The sequence below is a fragment of the Bombus affinis genome, chromosome 2 (assembly GCF_024516045.1).
Source record: "Bombus affinis isolate iyBomAffi1 chromosome 2, iyBomAffi1.2, whole genome shotgun sequence".
NCBI lineage: Eukaryota > Metazoa > Arthropoda > Insecta > Hymenoptera > Apidae > Bombus > Bombus affinis.
The window spans coordinates 8,694,363-8,715,004 of NC_066345.1; the positions used below are offsets into that span (position 1 = coordinate 8,694,363).

Sequence of the window (20,642 nt, forward strand, 5' to 3'; positions counted from 1 at the left end):
ATTTCGAATCGCCTGTTATCTTCCGAACTTCATTAACTTATTCGTTATCCGCTCTCAACAAACTGATCGTCATCGCCGTGTCAATAAATCTAAATAACAAGAAGATTCATCATCAACTGACTCAACAGAAGTTTCAATAGCAAGATAGAACCAATCAAAAGCACTACAGGATCTACAAACAAACATGATGGTTCAAAAGACACATTTTAATCAGTTTATAAATGTCAAAACGAAAAGACCAGTTACCAGCAGTCGAACGAAGGATCGTGAAATGGAACGAAGAGTAAAGATCAGGGGCTGACATCATCCTTCCAAGAAGATCGATTCTTTACAGTGTAAAAGATGCGATGACCGTGCAACGACCTTAAAACTAGAGTCTTGCAGACGTGCCAATGAGAGGCGGAGAAGGCAAGAGGAAAGTATAATCGGCTGGAAGTGGCTGATTCCGGCGCGGTAAGGCTTCAGTTCGTCTTAAAACGCCCACGTAGCTCCTCGACGCTCTCGATTCTATTACGTTGGAAAAACGATCCTCAGGATCGTTTCAATCAACGGAGAACCATGAATATCAAAAGTGTGCCCGCTGTTTTCTTAATACTTGGCTTGTCTCTGATATTTATCGGTAAGTGAAACGTTTATTTTCTGTTGATTTTCCTGAAAAGAATTTTTGAGGAAATAAACGATTTGTTTCAAGCTTTCTTAGAAAAATTCAATTGGTTGTACGTACCTGTGTGTAATAGGTGTTAAGAGAATAGGATGTCAAGGAAACAAAGCAAATTTTGCGAAAGTGAAGGGGACTACACTTAGATTTCTGTTTCGTGTTTTTCGAGCTGCGAATCGCTTAGAATGAATGAAAGTTGTGTCCTACTTGCGTAAAAATGACTTTATTATTCTAGAAAAGTAACTTAAAAAGTTGATATTATTCGAAATATTATAGAATTTGATGATTAATGTAGTTTGTTATTTACTTTCTCTTCCGAGAAAACACTTAGTTCAATAAGACCGTATTATACAATGGTATTACTTCAATCGTGTTTACTAAATATGAAATGTGAATACAGAAATGAATACAGAAATATATAGAAACTGATAAATATTATAGATAAATTATATGACATACAATAACAATTATTACGTAACAATTTTAGAGAAGCGTTGTTTAAAAAAATTATTATCTTCTGCAACCAAACTACGTGATCTCGAGTTTTAGCTAAACATTCCGTTATGCTTATTTCGTTCGTCTGTATATCGTCAAGGTTATCGTGAGTTCATGCTCACACATACCTATACTACACTATTATTGAAATCGGGGACAAAAATGTGGGATTTCAGAGCAACTTCGGTATTTTTAAGATAAGTCATACCACAGAGACTCGATACAGAAAAAGAATTGAAACTATGTAATCAACGACGTAAATTCTCTTAATCTTGATTCTTTTATACATATACACGTATATGTATATATCATCAATAATGATGTATCGATATGTACTTATATATATATAATATGTATAATTATATGTATTATATGTATATATATAATTATATATATATAAGTACATATCGATACATCATTATTCATCTTAAGTAATTATTATTCGACATCTCAAGCAAATAGCCATGATCTTATTCTATCAAGTGATTCAGAACATATTTTTAATTCTTAATTACAATTTTTCCATGCAAATTACCATTTCAAATTGTTGAAGATCAAAAGAAGAGATCTTTCATTGTGGGAACTTTTATTACAAAATCTGTGGACAAAATAATGATGTGATTATTTACAATTCTATAGTAATAAATCTCGCAATTCCTAAATAATCACATGAAACTCCTGTTCCTACCAGCCATTATTATCCATCCTAATTTTAATTCAATTTCTAGGCGACGCAGAAGCAGGATGGAAATTCTGGAAGAAGAAGGACACAACCACGACCACCACAACTGTTGCTCCAGCAGTCGCAGATCCAATACAAACGAAACCAAACGAGCTACCAGGTGTAACACCTGTAACAAACAAACCTACAGGAAGTCCAACGAATGTTGGATCAGCTGTTCTTGGAGCAGGTGACCCTGGATTAGCGATTGGAGTCACTTCGACTGGAGGAAAGATAAAAGAAAATGCTCGACCAAACAGACCTAACCCAGGAACGGAAGTGGGTCTCGATTTCCCGGCACCGAAACCAGGAAACCCAGGAGTCGGTGGTAACACTGGTAAAGGATACAGAGACTGGGCTGTTGATCTTACTGGGGCTGGAGAACCCGGAAGACAATCCCCGAAACTACCTAGTGAAGGACCAGCATTAAGTTCTGGAGGTTAATTGATCGATGTTATAGAATTTCTAGGTAGTTTTCTTAAATATGTGAGTTTGTGAGAATTAATCTGGAGAACTTTGTAGGTTCCAAACCGAACTCTGTACCTGGAGGCACGGCACAGCCACAAACACCAGGTAAAAATTAATTTAATGACGATTTTATACGGAAAATAGAATAAATTACGTATATAATGTTACGGAGAATTAATTCCATCGCTAGGTATAAATTATCATAATACTAGTAGGAAAGAAGGAGATACAATTGATAAATATTAATATTAATTTGGCTACGTGTTCCAGGCGCCAGGCCAGTAGCGAGTCCTGGAAACGCACCAGCGCCACGGCCTCAACAACCTCAGCCTCAGCCTCAGCCTCAGCCTCAGCCTCAGCCTCAACCTCGTCCACAAACACCAGGTACATATTAATATGTGGAAGAAAATAATTTTCATCCTAATATGCTTTTGTTATTTCAAGGATCACCTACACCGGGCTCTAAGCCAGCTGTTGCACCAGGACAACCTCAACCATCTCCGAATCAACCTGCAGTTGGAGGCAATCAAGTATCTTCGTTGTTCGTAACGTTAAAACCAGGTCCAATGCCAGCACCATCTAGACCAGGAAGTCCTGGTTCTCCTAATGCACCGGGAAGTCCTGGTTCCTTTAATGCACCAGGAGGTCCTGGTTCTCTCAATGCACCAGGAAGTCCTGGTTCTCCTAATGCACCAGGAAGCCCTGGCTCCCCTGGAAGAACTTGGGCTGATGTTGCTGGTGGTGGCAGCAGGTCTAACTCACCTACACCTGCTCCACGACCTGGATATCCAAATCAACCAAATTATCCAAGCCAACCAGGTATAGGTCAATCTCAACCAAGACCATCGACACCGAATCAACCTGGAAGAACGGGGCCATCCACAGGAGCAATAGCAAGTGGTGCATTAGCAGGTGGTGCACTAGCAGGAGCAGCTGTAGCAGGAGCAGCAGCAGCAAATAAGAAAACCTACTCTAGTAATCCTACTTTTAGCAAAGGAAACGCTATCACTGATGAAGACTTGGAGAAACTTTCCGAGGCTCTCTTCATTAAGGATAACAATAATGCAAACAGATATATCACGCTGAATCTACAGAAGCAAACAAGCAGTAGTAGCACAACAGATGACGCACCACAACCGTAAGTTTTTAAAATACAAATGAAAAATATTGGAGGCAAGAGAGTTCTTATACACTACAGCAGGTATAGGTGGAGATTAATAGAAGAGCATTAGGCATCAGGAGGATCTATTTTAAAAACATTTTTTTAAACATCACTAGAATTCTAATTTGATGGTTCTTTGAATTTCTAGATAGTATAGTTCGCGTAATTACAGACTAGTTTGATTTGCCATGTTCTTTCAGTTACCATAGATTCCATAAAAATAACCTCAACTTGCAGATTGTTCACGGTAAACGCAGAAGCGTACCAAGGTCCCACGATTCAAAGAGTGATATCGATCTATGACAATTACAAACCGGAAACCAATGTAAATGAGCATATAAGCCCATTGCAGAGACAAGAAGAGAGTCTCCTTGTAGACACGTTCCTCAGTACGAACGTGATGTCCTATGCTATGAGATTTTTAGCGGACAAAGGACAAATTCGCAAGGATTATTACGAATATAAAGACACGTTAAGAAAAATATGGTTTAACTTGTTCTCTAGAGGACAAGGAAAAATTGGTAGCTCAGGTTTCGAGCATGTTTTCATGGCAGAACTTAAGAGTGTACCATCTGGTACCGAAGTAGTTGGTTTGCATAATTGGATCTTTTATAGTAAGGAGGAAAGCAGTGGAAAAGCAAATTATGCTGGATATTTGAACAAAATTGACCTTGGAGATGTGAGTTAATTTTTATTCTGTCAAAATTATTTTTTTCTTTTTAATCGTAAGATCATTTCTTGATAAATTATTTTCGAAAAAAAATGAGAGGTTTTTCTAGTTAATAATAGGCTCATTAATGAAAAATGTTTTTAATGAATATATAATGGATTCCATTCCACTTCCAGCGCCTATTATCATTCGTACAATGACGTGTGTCTATTGTTTCTTTTGTGGTATTTCCAGAGAGCTATGACTCATACTACATGAAAAGTTACCAATTGTATTTGTACGTGTTCGTTCTTTCAGAAAGCATCTATCGTCAAAATAAGAACGAAATACAACGGGTATGATAAACCGGTAACGGCACTATTCGTGGGTACCTCGCCTGAACTGGAGATGGCACTGTATACGGTGTGCTTTTACGCGAGACCAGAAGGAAATTGCCCGGTGTCTCTCGGAGGAACGAAGTTCAACATTGTCACCTATAAATTTAAGTACAGAGGAAACGATCTGGTAGGAACTGCTTATCCAGATATATAATTTTATCAAAATTATATTTATATTTACTGTTTATATATTTAAAAACATAGAATGTAATTTTGCGACATGTTCAAACGAGAGCAATAAAAAATGACATGTATAGAAAAGTTGGATTTAAATATAATTTTATATGGAGAACGACATATTTTCTTATTAGCAAAATTTGTATCAATACTCGTTACATTGAATAAGTTTTGTTATTGAAATATTATTGAAATAAATATCGTTTTGTATAAGTCGACCATTCATAATACATATTTGTGATATCGGCAATCTCGAGTAAACAGATAACGTTGAATAATGATCTGTCGAAAGGGGGGGGGGGGGGAAGTAAGAGTAATAAACTCACTTGGGCACTGCGATAGGGAGAACAGCCAGTTAAGCTGTAGATTTCGTAACGAAAACAAGAATGCACGCATCTGTTCGAACATTCTGTAGAACCAAACAACCACGCTTTCAATGGGCAGACAAACATCCGGCTGTGAGGTCTATAAATTGCCGATTAAAAATCTGTACGCGACTCTATCACAGTGAAAATGGCGTCTATGGATACAGACCAAGGCCACAAAGACACTTTGAAGGTATTTCGAATATTATTTTCCCATTTATTTGAAACAATAAGTAAAAAATAAAAAAATAATACAAATCTTAGCCAACATTTTGACAAAAATTTGGAATTCAATACTATATTGATATTTGCGACAGGTTTTAACGAACACGCTCATAATTCGAATTCGAAAACTAACTATTAAAATTCCCGCGTTGTGTCGCTAGTGAGCTTTAATATGTTTCATCGTTGCATCTTCAAATTGAGAAAGAAAATGCATATTTTTATGAGATAAATCATTCTTACCTTGCACATATCCTCAAATTTCGTTATCCATGTCTTCAGCATCAGAGTAAAACGTAAAATCACACTAGTCACTGCGCTTTAACCACAAAATACCAAACTGAAACTTTGAACACACGCACAACACTTACATTCCCCGCTTTCTCCCAAGCAACTGCCCAACAGTCGCGTGAAAATCTTTTACCTATATGCGCATCGCGCATGCGCAGTAAATTTGAAGTTCAAATTCCTGGTGTCCAGTTTTAAAAAAATAGCACGAATATAATCAGGACTCGACATATCTGAATTTCATTTTTAAATAATAAGAGAATATGAAAACTAACCTTTTTAAATATGATTCATTTTAATTCATATAAACATGTTGATTATATATTTTTATGAAGTTATTATACGTTTAATATATTTCTTTCAATATCGAGATATTTATTGCAATATTCATATTACCTAAAGTGACCTTAAAATTACTTGTAATTAATATGGAAAAGCTTAATGTACTACTAATCTAGGATGAAGATAATAAACGCAACTTGGAATATTTTTATTATTACGCAAGAGAGTAACCGATAACGATTCGCGATAACGTAAAAATGATTTAACATACATATACGATAAAAACAAATATTAACTACTGGTTTTTACCATTATTTTTTTTTTTATTCTTCCTCGTATTGTTAGTACCAAACGAGTACCTGGAAATACGATCGAAGAACAGCAACTTCTATAGACTAATTAGCGCCTATAGAGAATATGGTCATAAACAGGCTGAGATAAATCCTGTTGCGTCAAAAAAACCAGCGCCATTGGCAGAGTTGAAACTAGAGAGATTCGGTTTAAGTTTGGATGATAAAGTTCCATTCAGGGGGATCTTATCAATGGGGAAAGACGAAGGAACAGTAGAAGAGGCTTTAAAATTTTTAAACGAGACATACACTGGCCATATAGGAGTAGAATTTAGCTACTTGGAGGTAATATGTAATTGATCATGAATAAATTTAAAGCAATCTTCTATTAGAATAAATCGAATATTTATTTATTTAGTTTATTTCTTTGTAGAAGATCTGTATAAGTACCTGATTTCTATTACTGTCTACACAGACTGAGGAGGAAAGAGAATGGTTCGCGGAGACCGTAGAAAAAAGTTCAAGGGAACCCGTGACGGACGAAACACGAATCGGCATCGCAACGGAAATGTTGAAGAGCCAAACTTTCGATCAATTTTTGGCCATCAAATTCGTAAACTTTAAGAGGTACAGTGGCGAGGGCGCTGAGAGCATGATGGCCTTCTACTATGAATTTTTTAAACTATGTGCCAATGGTAAATAAAAATGTATCGTTAGAAAAAGACTACATGGATCATCTCTTTATCTATACTTTGTCGATTTAAGATTAAATTTATATATATTCAATTAAATGAAATTGCAGATGATTTAAAATACATTGTAATTTGCATGGCTCATCGAGGTCGACTAAATTTTCTTACGGGGATGTTGAATTTCCCACCGGAAAAATTATTTCGACAGCTACGAGGATACTCTGAATTTCCGGATAACGTGAACGCAACTGGTGACGTGATCAGTCATTTTGTATCTTCCACAAATCTCGACATTAATCGGAAAAGCCTCCATGTTACGGTATTACGAAACCCTTCACATTTGGAAGCTGTAAATCCTGTTTCCATGGGAAAAACTCGAGGAATGATGCAAGCAAATAAAGACGGAGCATATAGTGAACATGCGAATGCTCAATGGAGCGATAAAGTGTTAAATATTCAAGTAAGACGTTTGATAATTAATCAGACAAAATTTAAAGTAGAATTGGAAACAAATCGATGTATTGAACTTATTTCAATTTCTATCCTAGGTTCACGGAGATGCAGCTTATGCTGCTCAAGGAGTTGACCAAGAATGTTTAGCATTATCCGCAGTTCCTCACTTTGAAATAGGTGGAACAGTTCACTTGATGATCAATAATCAATTAGGTTTCACAACTCCAGCTTCCAGAGGTAGATCGTCGAGATACTGCACGGATTTAGCCAAAATGATCTCCGCTCCAGTGATCCATGTAAACGGAGATGATCCTGAAGTACACAAGATAGAATTTTAATTTCTTTCTATATATATATATATATGTTTTTAGTTAGTAGTTTTTTTTAATCTTCAAATATCGTAGATGGTTATCCGAGCTGCTAGAATAGCGTTCAAGTATCAACGAAAATTTAGGAAGGATATTTTCCTGGATCTGAATTGCTTTAGGAGATGGGGTCATAATGAACTAGACGATCCGGTTTTTACAAATCCCGTTATTTATAAAATTATACATAGCCGCCCGTAAGTAATTCTCAATTATAATAATAGGATGTGTCGAATCTAATTAACTTTACTTTATTTCCAATTAGATCAGTACCAGATCGATATTTAGACAAACTAGTAAAGAACAATGTTCTTCCAATGGAAAAAGTCAAAAATATCATCGAAGATCACAAGGCCAAATTGAATCAAGGTTTGAATGAAGCAGATAATTACGTCCCACAACCTACGTATTTTGCAGGCTTGTGGAGCGAAATACAGCAGGCTGATGCGAGCGTGACACAGTGGGACACAGGAGTTGATTTAAGCCTATTGAGGTTCATTGCCGAAAAGAGCGTTCACATTGACGATGACTCGGTGAGAACATATGTTATACAGTAAATGCTGCTCGTTTTCCCTAGCTAATTGGACGTACTATTTTATCATACAACAGATAATTCATCCCAAATTATTAAAAAGTCACGTTCAATCTCGATTAAACAAAATAGCAAGTGGTAAACATTTGAATTGGGCTACTGCCGAAGCTTTGGCAATTGGAACTTTATTGTATCAAGGGTATAATGTAAGAGTAAGCGGGCAAGACATTGGTCGTGGTACCTTTTCCCATAGACATGCTATGCTTGTTGATCAATCCACTGGAGGTATTTACAAAATGATTGTAATTATAAATTAATAAAAGTCTTATCATCAATCATGATTTTAGATATACATATTCCACTAAATTCAATGATCGAGGGACAAACAGGAAAATTAGAGTTAGCTAATAGTATTCTGTCTGAAGAAGCAATCTTAGGATACGAGTATGGCATGAGTATAGCTATGCCAACTACCTTAACGATATGGGAGGCACAATTTGGAGATTTTTTTAATGGAGCACAGATCATGATCGATACTTTTATAACCAGTGGTGAGGCAAAATGGATGCTAAGTAGCGGATTAACGATACTTTTGCCACATGGTTACGACGGCGCTGGTCCTGAACACAGTTCCTCCAGACTTGAAAGGTTTTTACAACTCACGGACAGTAACGAAGATAAACCTGATGGTGATAATGTTAACATATGTGTGACAAACCCTACGACACCGGCTCAATACTTTCATTTATTAAGGAGACAAGTAAGATCCTTATTCTAATAGATCCTTAATTATATTTTTAATATAATAAATTGTCTTTATTTCTGTTAGATGGTAAGAAATTTTCGAAAACCTTTAATAATAATGGCTCCGAAAATATTGCTACGCCATATCGCAGCAACCTCGCCCATAACAGATATGCAACCACAGACTAGATTTAAGACCGTTATAGGTATGTTGAATACAATAAAAAAATGATCTCTCCCTCTCCTTTTTTGTCTTCATCTTTCTCCCTCCTTTAGCTATATTTGACTAAAAATGAAGTAAAATAATAATTTAATAAATAATAATTTAAAAGGAGATGAAAAGGTAGAAGAATCAAAAGTGACTAAAGTGATCCTTGTGAGCGGTAAACACTATTATGCTCTTGATAACTTTAGAGAAAGCACAAATCAAAAGAATGTAGCAATTATTAGAGTCGAGAGTTTATGTCCCTTTCCAGTTCAAGAATTATTGCAAGAGATCGATAGATATAAATACGCCAAGAGTAAGTTATACAAAATAAATTGCTTAAATATATTTTAAAATATTAATATAAATATTTCCTTAAGCTTTCATATGGAGTCAAGAAGAACCGCAAAATATGGGAGCGTGGAATTTTGTCAAGCCTCGATTCGAAAATTTATGTGGCAGACTAGTAAGTTAATAATTTAAGTAATATTTGACATACATATTTGTAAAAATAATTTTGTGACTTACAGATAAAATACAGCGGTCGTAAACCCATGGCTGCAACAGCTGTAGGTGCGGGAAAGTTACATCAGCAGGAAGCTCAGGAAGTAACCGTGAAACCCTTTAATATGAAATGAATTTTGTATTGTATTGTATGTTTTACTCTGTTTTATTTGTACATATAATTCAACTGCCAAAAGTTACATTTATTTGCATAACATCATTATATACTATGTGAGGAAATAAATTATTTACATGTCATTGAGCGATCATTATTGTAATGGATCAACATTATTATTAATAAAATATATCCATGACATGAATGTACTATAAAATGCTAATTGTATGAAAAATTACTTGTTCGAAAATTGTAATTTTTACCATTAATTTAATATAATATACTATAGAAAGAAATGATGACATAGATACAAATAAAATAATGACTCTCCAATATCGTCGTGATAAATGTTTAACACCCTAAACAATGTTTTTACAATTCCTTTGAAGCAAAATATTATTCGTCTATGTAATTTCTTCGTCCTCAAAGAAATAGCAGCAAAATTAGATCCCAAATAATCTAAAAAACTAAATTTACATTGTAATAGGACAATTAATGAGCTTAATCCTTATTGGTATGTTCTGCACTTAAACGTTCATATTCTTTTTTTATAAGATCTTTTAATTCATCCTAAAAAAGAAAATAGATTTATATAAGACATATTTCTGAGTTTAAAGCACATTAAAAATATAATTTAAATTTAATGGAACGTACGCCCCAGCCCAACTTTTCAGCTAATAATTGACAGCCAGTATCGCAATCACCTAACCAGGCAACATCACGACCGCCATGAGAACTTCGTGTATCGAAGATCAAGCCATGTCGCAATCCTAAAAGTCGCGATAAGCGATCTTGCATACCTACTTTTTCTTTATTGATAAGTAAGCGCGGACAATTGGGTCGCACCCTTCAAAGAAATTGAAATTATAATTAATTGAATATGGAGAATGAAGGAAACAATATGATACTTGTAAATAATACATACCTATCTACTAAAGATGCAAAAGGCTGAACTACCAAACTTGATCCCATAATTATCAAAAGATCTGCTTGTGCAAAATCTCGATCGATAAGGAAATGGAAACGTTCGGGTAACATTTCCCCGAAAAACACTATATCAGGTTTCACTACACCTTCGTTACATTCTTCACATTTTGGTATAACACCTTCCATAATTTTTTCTGAAAATAGGTACTGAGGTTTAAAGTATGTATTCAATTGTAACAATTATGATCTTACTGTAACATTAAAAAATATATATAAGAAGAAAAAAGTTGTACCTTTCATCCATGGGAGAGTGTATGGTGCTCTACATTTAAGGCATCGACCAGTATGAAATGTACCATGAGCTTCTACTAATTTTTCAGGAGGTAGACCAGCCATTCTTTCTAATGTATCGATGTTCTGGGTGTAGTGTCTCAAAAGTAGTCCTTTTTCCCATAAAAGACGGATGAAGTAATGGGATGGTGTAGGTTTAAAACCTTCAGGTAACAATTCTCTTGCAAGCATAAAGAATGGTTCAGGATTTTCCATAAAGAAATCTAACTCAAAAATAGCTTGAGGATGAGGTAGATTATATTTCTCTAAATTGTGATAAAGACCACTTGATGGTGATCGAAAGTCAGGAATTCCTGCAGCTAAAAAACAAAAAATAAAAGAAGCATTTTTGTGCAATGTACCTAATATATATAATTCAAAATTATATATAGATATACAACTAATTTAAGATTAGGAATATTTCTTAAAACATACATGTGGAGATACCAGCTCCAGCCATAGTAATAATTTTACAGTTTTCAGTTTCTTTTATATAATCTACCACTCCATCTATATTAAGTTCACGGAGGATTTTTTGCTGCGATTGTTCATCATAATCTGATGAATCAAAAAGTTTTAACTTTTGTGCCAAATATTTCCGAATCTTTTCCATATCAGAATCTTCTACCTCTTCTTGTTCTGAAGAACTGTTTGTAGCCTCCTCATTTGATTTCTTCTCTGATACAAATAAATAAACAATATATATAGCAATATACAGATTAATGCTATAAATGAATGTAATATTTGTTAGCAAAACAATTTGACAAATAAGAGTAAATGAAATACTTTAAATTTTGTCACATATTTATATATCACGGCTGTCTAGTTCCTATTTTTTAAAAATGTAACATGCACTGTTAACCTTTTGAAATAATAAAAAAACAATAAATTTAATGTAGAAAACAAAGACATTTAGATAGGTTACTTAAAGAAATAAATTCATTGTACTCGTTGCAATAAAAATACATAAATACAGATTTTCGCCAGAGTTGTTGGCCGAGTAATTGCCGCTGACGGCTAATTAAAGGAAAAATGATCTGCGGAAACATTTTGACACACTGCAATCAGACATCGTGATGTTATAATTATAATTTAACTCAATAAAGACACGTATCATTTAACAGTTACCTAAAATTTTACGATGATATGAAAATTTAAGTACCCTGAGATTATAACAATCAGTGTAGAACAATAATTTCACTTAATTCATTTTACCATCTTATTTAATTAATAAGGTTTCAAACTCTTATGGATGACAGTTAACCTCTACTGTCATTATGTTTCACTTATCTGCGTTTATTAGATAAATAATATGGATTATAGTAAATAGATAAAAAATCAGAAAGCACTATAATACTATAATAAAAGATTCTGATTTCATCATTTAATAATGTTTTGATATTCTAAATTATGAAATTAAGGATTTCAATTGAAAATTTATTTAAGTTTTTGCTTTTTAAAAAATGTATGTGGTGAAGCAGAAAATTTAATCTTGTGAATTTTATTAAACAATTAAATAAAGATTATAAACTGATATACAAGAAAGTTGAATTTCATTATGTATGACAGTTTGAAAACGTTACCTTTTTCCGTGTCATCATTGTGTTCGGACATGTTTCCGGACATATTTCTAAATTCGTGTAACTTCTTCAACTAATGTTAAGTAAAATTATTATCGTTGTCACACTAAAAAAATAATATTATTCATATATTTACTTGTGAATATATGATTAGAATAGGTTATCAAATGACTCGCGTTCGATTAAACTCATACAGGCAATACTTTATGATTTTGTATTTTATTTTTTAATTATATATGCATATCGAATGATATTTTTGCAAATTATAAGTATTTTTTCGAGTAGCTATTCCTATAAATAATGTAAATAATATAAAATCCTCATCTTTTAAAACTAATATACATGATATTTAATATTTAATTAGTAAATCCTATTTAAAAATATGATAGTATAGTATATACATAAATGGAGGAGATACTACAGATGATCTTTTTACTCATAAATTTAGAAATTTGATATTTTACAATAAAAATTATAGCAAGTAATTTTAAATGTTATTAAAAATGTCTAATATTTTATGATAGTTGATTCATAATTAAATAATTTTAATCTTTATTCCTAAAAACTGTTAATCTTATTAATGTTATTATAACTATGTAATAATTTGCTTATAATGAATTATAATACATCACAAGGTATATAATTTTCAGATGGTATTCTAAATCAGGAACAGTCATGCTATATATTGTAATATTTATTTTTAACATAAATATTATAAAATATTAATAAAATATATCAAAATTTCCTTTATATTAATTCGCTTTCTTGGATGTTTCACCTCCTATAATTTTACGTCTTTGAGCAAACATATGCAAATACAATTGCGGGAAAACTGTAATATTAAGAAAAAAAATTATTATGTAATCAATATATGATATAGTACAACAATACATTTTTCAGAAACTTACGAGGAATATATGATAGCATAATAGTTATAAGAATGAAATAATAACTAAATATGAAATTCCATGAGTTGGGAAGTTTGTAACTCCAGAATTCTGGATGAGAGTTTGCATAATTTACAGCTGAATATATGCATAATAATTCTCCAGTTACACCTATTGGGTACAATGCAATAAATAACGTATACCTGTAATAATTAAAACATTTCAATTTTGAATACTAAAAAATAGATATTATTTATTAAATAAAAAATCTATGATGTGGTTAAATTACATACCTTAGCCATGTGAGAAAATAAGGAACAAATTCATTGAGATTCATATAGTAAAACAAATATCGAATTATTTCCGTTATTGACCATGCTAAGATGGCTAATGGAAGACCATGAGATGACGCCGCATAATTATTTGGAGTTGCCAACAATACACCACTCACAACTATGATACGACTAAACACTTGAAAAGTTGTAAGTACAGGGTTTGATTTAACTAAACCGGTTGCAGCATGGATTATCTATAATAAAGATATGCATTATTAAGCAATCTTTTATGAACAAAAGCAAGATGAATATTATTGCTTACTTCTAAAAGAGCAGCATGTTGAAAAATAACAACAGGCCATTTAACATTCTGCCACAAATTTGCTTCTGCCGTAGAAGAAAAATCATTCACTACAAATTTATAAAGTATATAACTCCAACTGTAAATATACATAATTATTTAAATATATTTAACAATATTCTCTATAATACCTATTTTCATTTCAAAGTTATTAAACATACTTTTCAATTAAGATTAGATCGTTGACAATTATAGCAGAAATTACAGAAATGTTAATTAGTAAAACTTGGATAACAATAAAATGTTTTTTCTTATAATCATTTCATTATAATTTGGTGAAAGCGAGGAAAGTAATAATACTTACCCAAATACTTGTAGCAAATTATAAGTCTTTAAATATAATAATCCGACGTTATTTGATTTTTTCGATTTCATATTTATATTTTTTAATTCAGTGTGACTTTACTTATTTATAACAGTAATAATAAATAATTATTATACTTCTATGTGCTTTTCAAATTCATATCTCGTCGGATGTACAACATGAACTGACGATTACGGATAGAATCAAGTATAGTATGTAAGTGTGGTACGCTACTCATACATACATACATATTTACATATGTACATACAGCATTTAACCCGAGCAGGAACGTAGCAATTTTCTATATAGCTTGAATTTGAAACGACCTAATATTTTCTTATTTATCCTCTGATACTTTATAAATGATAAAATTTAAACAAATTGACACATGGTTGATATATGATATTTAATTAGTTTTTGAAAATTAGAAATTTTCCTTTAGGAAAAAGGTATAATATATTGTGTAAAACGTGTAAATTGGCGCAATATTCTTACCTTCTACGAACTTCACCTTGGTAATTAAGAATAATTCCTAAAACTGTAAAAATGTTAATGTGAATGACTTTGTCCCTCCAATGTTAAAGAAATCCAGTACAAAATGCAAAACTATATATAGCCGGCCTCAAAAATATTTTGGCATTTATAAATTGACGTTAAAAGGACTGAAATGGCAGTTTTTTTTTTATAAAAGTGTAATATTTTATCCGATTCCTTTTATTTAATAATATATCTTAAACAATTTAATCCATTAAAAATCATCTTGTGTGAGTAATCGATACTATATTTTAATCCTCTATTAGCCTCTGATATACCCTATCTTTGCCCGAAATCCTATACATATAATCTTTTTTAATAAAATGGCTGACGATTTTGTGAAATTCTATTGGCTCGGTAACTGTTCTGCAGTTCGCGAAATAACACAGATTGTCATACAGTCAAGTCGTGAAACTTCAGACATGCCGCACATTGAAAAGAGAAAGACATTGCTCGAAGGCGGAATCATATTTCCTCGCTCTGTCATAGCAGAGATTTTAAACAAAATACGATTGTAACGAAGAAGGTCGTTGTTGCGTTGTGAATATCTGTAATCTCTAGTTTATATTTTCTACTCCTGTTTCCTTTCGTCATAGGTTAATGTTTCACGCCTAAACCTTATTCGAGAAATGTGCTTTAAAATAATCCGAATATTATAAGATTATAAGATTAATCCGAATATACTGACGCTTTTCGGGAACTTTATTTTATACTGAGTATGTATAGATTAGACGAATTTAATCATTTTTTTTTAGTATTTATTGTTGCTTTTTGTTTAACTTAAATTTTTGATATGGCCTAATATTCTTGCAGTTATTCTTACAGAAATATGACTAGAAATATGGAATGATCTGGACCGTAGAATTAGTAAAACACAATAATAAATAAAAGAATAAATAAAGAAAAATAGTAAATTCGTATAATAGAAGAATAAAATACAGTCTCGATTACTAACGAAACATAATCTTCAACATATTAAAGTGCTTAAAATATGTTATTAAACAAAAAGAGTCTCGGATATATCAAACTTTTATAAAAAATTATCAGTTTAGATTTTTTAACATCAATATATAAATTGTCCGAATATTTTTGAGACATAAAGACTCATTTCTTTTTACATCAAGTAGAATATGAAGTTGTGCTAGTGTCTAAATGTTTTCGAGACTGACTGTATGTTCATATATATACAATATGTACCACTACGGTTTACTTACGTGTTACATTCTTCTACTTATATACGTCAAGATAAATGTAAATTATAAAATAAATTCAATATTAATATGTTAATGAGTTGCCATTTCCTTTCTGAATTCATAAATAAATTTTGACGTAATAAATCGCAAGAATAACATAGCAAATAAACGTGTTCCGCACATATAGATTTGTATATCTTAAATTTTGTAATATCTATATCTATTAAAAATATAATCATATTAACAATAAAAAAATTCGGAGTTTTCAAGAACTATTTAAAAAATAAATATTTGAAATATTTAATATTTCCTTAATTATTTGCTAATTTTGATCTGTAATCGATTATATTATATTTTTATGAAGAATTGCTACATGATGTTTATGTTTTTCTATCAAGGTTTTCAGCACTATGATATTCGATATTTTAACTATATGTATTAGTAAAATGTTTAATGATATTTATAGATTTTAGTTCAAAAAAGGGAGTTACTATACAATGCGGGACGAAATGATAGGACACTTTACATACCTACTTGTATATTTCATGTAATTAAAAGATGAAAATATACATATAATCTTAAGTTCATGACATATAACAAAAAAGTTAGAAACATAAATTTGGGCTGTATTTGATTAGAAAAAATTATAAGACTTACTTGACCTACTTTCCATTCTTACAATTTCTGTCAGTAGTTATTCGACTACGAAATGAAAATCTCTTTCAGGATTTCTTAAGAAATTGTATTGTGATTGATTATGTAATATCACATTACGACTCCACTTTATTATTTTGTGAATTTAGGTAATTGCATAATTGTTTGATCATAAACGAATCGTTTCTTCAATTTTCCACTGTTTAAGACGTTTTTCACGACTCATCGCTATTTCTTCTTTTTTTTAAAACACCACTAAATTATGAATTTGGATAAAGCTGCGTAGTCTCGTGGACTTCACTCATCTCTCGCTTACTAAATGATTAATGTTTGTTTGTCGGATCCGTGTGACGAGCATTACCCGAGTAAGTGCATTCCAAGAATTGCTCAAATAATACAATTTTTTAGGACATCATTCGAAAAAGTGATCTATTCTACATTGTCAAGAAACTGAATGAAAAATGCTAATGAATTATAACATTCGTTTTACATTTTTTTTCTTAAACGTGATTAATCTGAATAATTCAAAGTCATTCGAATGTAGTCATGTTCGGTATCATTTTCATTGGTAAAACCTCAACAATCTGATTAAAATAGTTCCATAATCATATAAGATAAAAAACAAATTCTATTTTTCTTCATACAATGACTTGGTAACTTGACACCATCGATTACGAATTAGATAACACGGACGATCGCTTTGAGCGAGCTCCGAGCGGGTCAATTCCAGGTAATGGTGGGGATGACCCTGTGAATATTAATCGAACAAAAAGAGAGAATATTAACTGAATATTACGTATATACGTTTGAAAATAGAACTATCAACCTTAATATTAACTATCCAATTAATATCAGTTCATGCTTATTTTTCCCCTAACTTCCCCATTGTATGTATTGTATATGTATTATCGTATGAGTATGAAATTTAGTGTGTTATTCTGGAAATATTCAACATATAGGATATGCGAAATATTTTCTTCTTTTAACAAGATGAAATACACAAATAGGTAAAGTGTCCTACCATTTTGTCCGGCACTCTATATTTATATTTAACACGTTGAATGTCATGAGGGTCACCGGTGACCGGCACTCAACTTGGCCGTGGTCCCGTGGAAGTCACCGGTGACCGGCGCACCAAGATTAGTAAAAATACATAATTGGAAAAAATGTCAATAGTTATACATTTTTTATTATTACCACCGTTACTACAATGGTGTGACAAAATGAATGCAGTATAGAACGTATAAAAATAGTTTTATTTATACATGAAATATAGATTTATTATGTGCGCCTCCAACCAGTGGCTGTCGGACATGGGAAAACTCCGCTTTTTCCGTGTTTTACCTTAATGAACAATAACCCTAAGGAACGTTTCGACTTGAAAGATGTTTGATGGCAATTAAGGGGCTTGACAGTAAGGTAAAAAATGCTAAATCTTGTGACGGTTCTTTAGGATTATTGCGGGTCCGAATAAGTATGACCGAGGGATGGATTATGGTTTATGGTAGGTCCCGAGAGGTAACAGCATAGAACAATTATTTAGTAACGCGAAAAAACGATATGAGATAACTGATAATCGCAAAAATTAAGTGAATCGAGCGAAATTGCACTACAGCGCCATGGGGGTCACCGGTGACCTCGGTGAGATAAATTCATTAATGATGATTATACACCGTAACATATCTCTTGTAGATAATATTTCAACATTATATGTATCGTATAATAAAAAAATTCATCGTCGAGCCACGGCCAAACCTTATAAAACTGGTGTGGCATTCAACGTGTTAAGAATATTTTTAACTAATAGAAATTACAAACAATAAAAAATTAGAATTTTTTAAACTAATTTTTCTAATAAAACTAGGATGTAATTAATATTTTACTAATTACCAAAATTATCTTCGACTAAATTATCTTAAATAATTACACATGAAAGCAGTGAAAAATTATTATGATATTGTTCTAGGTATAAAATATTTATGATTGATTATCGACTTAAAATTTGTCGAATTAAGCTCCCAATATATAAAGTCGATAGATCGAAAAAATTTGTTATCGAAATTTACATCGAATTTATTTTATAATACATTTATTTGCTGTCCTATTAATATAAGAGAAAAGAAGTTTATATAGGTTAATCACATGTGTAAAGAATCCATACACTGTCTTTTAATTATTTTTTAAATTAATGTTCAAGATGTTTTATAATCTGTAGATATTACTATATTATCAATGTTCAACGTATTACTGTTAACTTCCCATTTCAATCTATTGTCAAATGATAAGCAGCAAGTTGTATGAATGTTTTTTGAATCTTTTTATATTACTCATACCTACCTAAAAACATAAAGATGCAGTGGTTGAATAGTCAAAGATTGCTTAAAGCAGTGAAAAGGATTAATTTACTAAATAACCGTAATGTCAGCAGCAATTGCAAGATTGTTTGTAGTTCTGACATAGAAGTGGCAAAAAAAAATGGGCTGCCAATTGTGGCGTTAGAATCAACAATCATTACTCATGGAATGCCTTATCCTGATAATTTGAAGACGGCTATTCAAGTAGAAAATACTGTTAAAAAAAAAGTAATTGTTTATGAATTCTAAAGAAAGAAAAATATTGCTTCTTCTACATTATACTTTTATATCATTTTAGGGTGCTATACCTGCAACTATAGGAATTTTAAATGGACAGATACATGTTGGTTTGAATGATGAACAACTACAAACACTAGCTAAATCAGATTCTACTAAAACTATTAAGTGTTCACGTAGAGATATATCAACAGTTGTTGCCCAAAAACTAAATGGAGGAACAACTGTTAGTGCAACAATGTTAATTTCAAATTTATTAGATTTGCCTATAATGGCAACAGGAGGCATTGGTGGTGTTCATCGTGGTGCAGAAAAGAGTTTCGATATTAGTACTGATTTACTAGAGCTTGGGCGTACTCCTGTAGCTGTTGTTTGTTCTGGTGTTAAATCTATATTAGATATTGAAAAGACATTAGAATATCTGGTTAATATATTTTCTTGCATAAAAAATAATAATTATTACAATAGAGATTTGTAATTATCTTCATTTGTAGGAAACACAAGGAGTTCCAATTATAAAAATTGGTGAAACAAACTATTTTCCTGCATTTTACTGCACTGAATCATTACAAAAGACAAAAGTGCCACATAGAGTATCAAATTCAGAAGAAGCAACAAAGATTCTTAAAGCACAAAGGGAATTAGGTCTTCAAACAGGACTATTGTTCGCTGTCCCTATTCCTACAGAATATGCATTAGATCCAAAAGAAATGGAATTGGCTATATGTAATGCTTTAGAAAATGCAAAAAGTAAAAATGTAAGTGGAAAGAATGTCACACCATTTTTGCTAGAAGAATTAAATAAGATTACACATGGTCAATCTCTTCGAGCTAGTAAGTATAAATAAGTCCATTGATATAAAAATTAAGAAAACATAAGCAAGATCAATATTTGTCACTTAATTTTTGTCTTTTTAAAATCAACAGATATGGCACTCATAGAAAACAATGCAAGTGTTGCAGCAGAAATTGCAGTGAATTTGGCTAAAAAGTGTTTTCAGAGCTCTCTCAACGATAGTGTTTCCAAGTGCATTCTGACATCACAAAGAAATCCAGTAAATAAAACAAAAATATTTGTTTACCTTAAAAAATATATAAGATATTATTCATTTTATTTTCATCGGGTAATTTGTTTATGTCATAGATTGTAATTGGTGGAGCTATAATGGATACGACGTTGCAAGTGAAGGAATCCGAGATAAAAGTAAGTCAAGTCTTAAG

At 31.9% G+C, this 20,642-nt stretch overlaps 6 protein-coding genes and 1 long non-coding RNA gene across 16 annotated transcripts in view; 4 read left to right on the top strand and 3 right to left on the bottom strand.

Moving 5' to 3' along the window:
• Positions 1-5,724, bottom strand: part of LOC126913916 (cell growth regulator with RING finger domain protein 1-like) — a 42,266-nt gene extending 36,542 nt beyond the window's left edge. Inside the window, exon 1 of the mRNA XM_050717212.1 lies at positions 5,559-5,724. The gene's annotated coding sequence lies outside the window, so the exon portion shown is untranslated. The remainder of the gene's footprint in view (positions 1-5,558) is intronic.
• On the top strand, positions 237-4,843 carry LOC126913890 (endoribonuclease CG2145-like). Of its 2 annotated transcripts, XM_050717158.1 has the most exons (7): positions 243-619; positions 1,882-2,313; positions 2,397-2,447; positions 2,613-2,726; positions 2,787-3,480; positions 3,742-4,183; positions 4,472-4,843. In XM_050717158.1, the coding sequence occupies exons 1-7, from the start codon at positions 559-561 to the stop codon at positions 4,703-4,705; spliced, it is 2,028 nt and encodes a 675-aa protein (XP_050573115.1). In that variant the 5' UTR covers positions 243-558; the 3' UTR covers positions 4,706-4,843. The 2 variants fall into 2 exon arrangements, with proteins under 2 accessions (XP_050573116.1, XP_050573115.1); XM_050717159.1 differs by lacking the exon at positions 2,613-2,726 and having other exon boundaries at positions 237-619.
• Positions 4,973-9,928, top strand: LOC126913881 (2-oxoadipate dehydrogenase complex component E1). 3 transcript variants are annotated; one of them, XM_050717132.1, is made up of 13 exons: positions 4,973-5,286; positions 6,231-6,520; positions 6,651-6,870; positions 6,978-7,327; positions 7,416-7,637; positions 7,725-7,882; positions 7,951-8,218; positions 8,295-8,502; positions 8,565-8,977; positions 9,047-9,167; positions 9,294-9,482; positions 9,547-9,632; positions 9,697-9,928. In XM_050717132.1, exons 1-13 carry the CDS (start codon positions 5,115-5,117, stop codon positions 9,802-9,804), a joined length of 2,805 nt encoding a protein of 934 aa, XP_050573089.1. In that variant the 5' UTR covers positions 4,973-5,114; the 3' UTR covers positions 9,805-9,928. The 3 variants fall into 3 exon arrangements, with proteins under 3 accessions (XP_050573089.1, XP_050573091.1, XP_050573092.1); XM_050717134.1 differs by lacking the exon at positions 4,973-5,286 and having other exon boundaries at positions 6,384-6,520; positions 6,609-6,870; XM_050717135.1 differs by lacking the exon at positions 4,973-5,286 and having other exon boundaries at positions 6,423-6,520; positions 6,612-6,870.
• LOC126913912 (NAD-dependent protein deacetylase Sirt2) lies at positions 9,790-12,830 on the bottom strand. Of its 5 annotated transcripts, XM_050717200.1 has the most exons (7): positions 12,171-12,367; positions 11,968-12,100; positions 11,478-11,720; positions 11,006-11,362; positions 10,711-10,906; positions 10,440-10,632; positions 9,790-10,355 (listed from the first exon to the last, which is right to left on the bottom strand). In XM_050717200.1, the coding sequence occupies exons 2-7, from the start codon at positions 12,089-12,091 to the stop codon at positions 10,287-10,289; spliced, it is 1,182 nt and encodes a 393-aa protein (XP_050573157.1). In that variant the 5' UTR covers positions 12,092-12,100; positions 12,171-12,367; the 3' UTR covers positions 9,790-10,286. The 5 variants fall into 5 exon arrangements, with proteins under 5 accessions (XP_050573157.1, XP_050573158.1, XP_050573160.1 ...); XM_050717201.1 differs by lacking the exons at positions 11,968-12,100; positions 12,171-12,367 and adding an exon at positions 12,626-12,830; XM_050717203.1 differs by lacking the exon at positions 11,968-12,100 and having other exon boundaries at positions 12,205-12,355.
• Positions 12,831-13,298: 468 nt separating this feature from the next.
• LOC126913932 (very-long-chain (3R)-3-hydroxyacyl-CoA dehydratase hpo-8) lies at positions 13,299-17,735 on the bottom strand. 3 transcript variants are annotated; one of them, XM_050717241.1, is made up of 6 exons: positions 16,834-17,735; positions 14,945-14,987; positions 14,107-14,224; positions 13,803-14,038; positions 13,531-13,712; positions 13,299-13,454 (listed from the first exon to the last, which is right to left on the bottom strand). In XM_050717241.1, exons 1-6 carry the CDS (start codon positions 16,847-16,849, stop codon positions 13,375-13,377), a joined length of 675 nt encoding a protein of 224 aa, XP_050573198.1. In that variant the 5' UTR covers positions 16,850-17,735; the 3' UTR covers positions 13,299-13,374. The 3 variants fall into 3 exon arrangements, with proteins under 3 accessions (XP_050573198.1, XP_050573199.1, XP_050573197.1); XM_050717242.1 differs by lacking the exon at positions 14,945-14,987 and having other exon boundaries at positions 14,107-14,195; XM_050717240.1 differs by lacking the exons at positions 14,945-14,987; positions 16,834-17,735 and adding an exon at positions 14,450-14,920.
• LOC126913948 (uncharacterized) lies at positions 15,051-16,270 on the top strand. The gene is made up of 2 exons (XR_007709510.1): positions 15,051-15,699; positions 15,797-16,270. It is a non-coding gene; the product is annotated as an uncharacterized LOC126913948 (long non-coding RNA).
• Positions 17,736-17,752: 17 nt separating the features above from the next.
• The window catches only part of LOC126913889 (uncharacterized), a 35,245-nt gene continuing 32,355 nt past the window's right edge, over positions 17,753-20,642 (top strand). Inside the window, exons 1-5 of the mRNA XM_050717157.1 lie at positions 17,753-19,412; positions 19,483-19,845; positions 19,916-20,255; positions 20,349-20,476; positions 20,566-20,625. Coding sequence (XP_050573114.1) covers positions 19,182-19,412; positions 19,483-19,845; positions 19,916-20,255; positions 20,349-20,476; positions 20,566-20,625 — 1,122 coding nt within the window. The 5' untranslated portion in view covers positions 17,753-19,181. The remainder of the gene's footprint in view (positions 19,413-19,482; positions 19,846-19,915; positions 20,256-20,348; positions 20,477-20,565; positions 20,626-20,642) is intronic.

Bases quoted from the DNA above. Each gene is read 5' to 3' on its own strand.
- LOC126913890 (XM_050717158.1), top strand. From the start codon at position 559: ATGAATATCAAAAGTGTGCCCGCTGTTTTCTTAATACTTGGCTTGTCT. The intron at 620-1,881 runs GTAAGTGAAACG...TTCAATTTCTAG, and splicing joins CTTGTCTCTGATATTTATCG to GCGACGCAGAAGCAGGATGG. The intron at 2,727-2,786 runs GTACATATTAAT...TGTTATTTCAAG, and splicing joins ACCTCGTCCACAAACACCAG to GATCACCTACACCGGGCTCT.
- LOC126913881 (XM_050717132.1), top strand. From the start codon at position 5,115: ATGCACGCATCTGTTCGAACATTCTGTAGAACCAAACAACCACGCTTT. The intron at 7,328-7,415 runs GTAAGACGTTTG...TTTCTATCCTAG, and splicing joins ATAAAGTGTTAAATATTCAA to GTTCACGGAGATGCAGCTTA. The intron at 8,978-9,046 runs GTAAGATCCTTA...TATTTCTGTTAG, and splicing joins TTCATTTATTAAGGAGACAA to ATGGTAAGAAATTTTCGAAA.
- LOC126913912 (XM_050717200.1), bottom strand. From the start codon at position 12,091: ATGTTTCCGCAGATCATTTTTCCTTTAATTAGCCGTCAGCGGCAATTA. The intron at 10,633-10,710 runs GTATGTATTATT...ATTTCTTTGAAG, and splicing joins TTTGCATCTTTAGTAGATAG to GGTGCGACCCAATTGTCCGC. The intron at 10,356-10,439 runs GTACGTTCCATT...TTTCTTTTTTAG, and splicing joins CTGAAAAGTTGGGCTGGGGC to GATGAATTAAAAGATCTTAT.
- LOC126913932 (XM_050717240.1), bottom strand. From the start codon at position 14,520: ATGAAATCGAAAAAATCAAATAACGTCGGATTATTATATTTAAAGACT. The intron at 13,713-13,802 runs GTATGTAATTTA...TAATTATTACAG, and splicing joins TATTTTCTCACATGGCTAAG to GTATACGTTATTTATTGCAT. The intron at 13,455-13,530 runs GTAAGTTTCTGA...TTAATATTACAG, and splicing joins TATGCTATCATATATTCCTC to TTTTCCCGCAATTGTATTTG.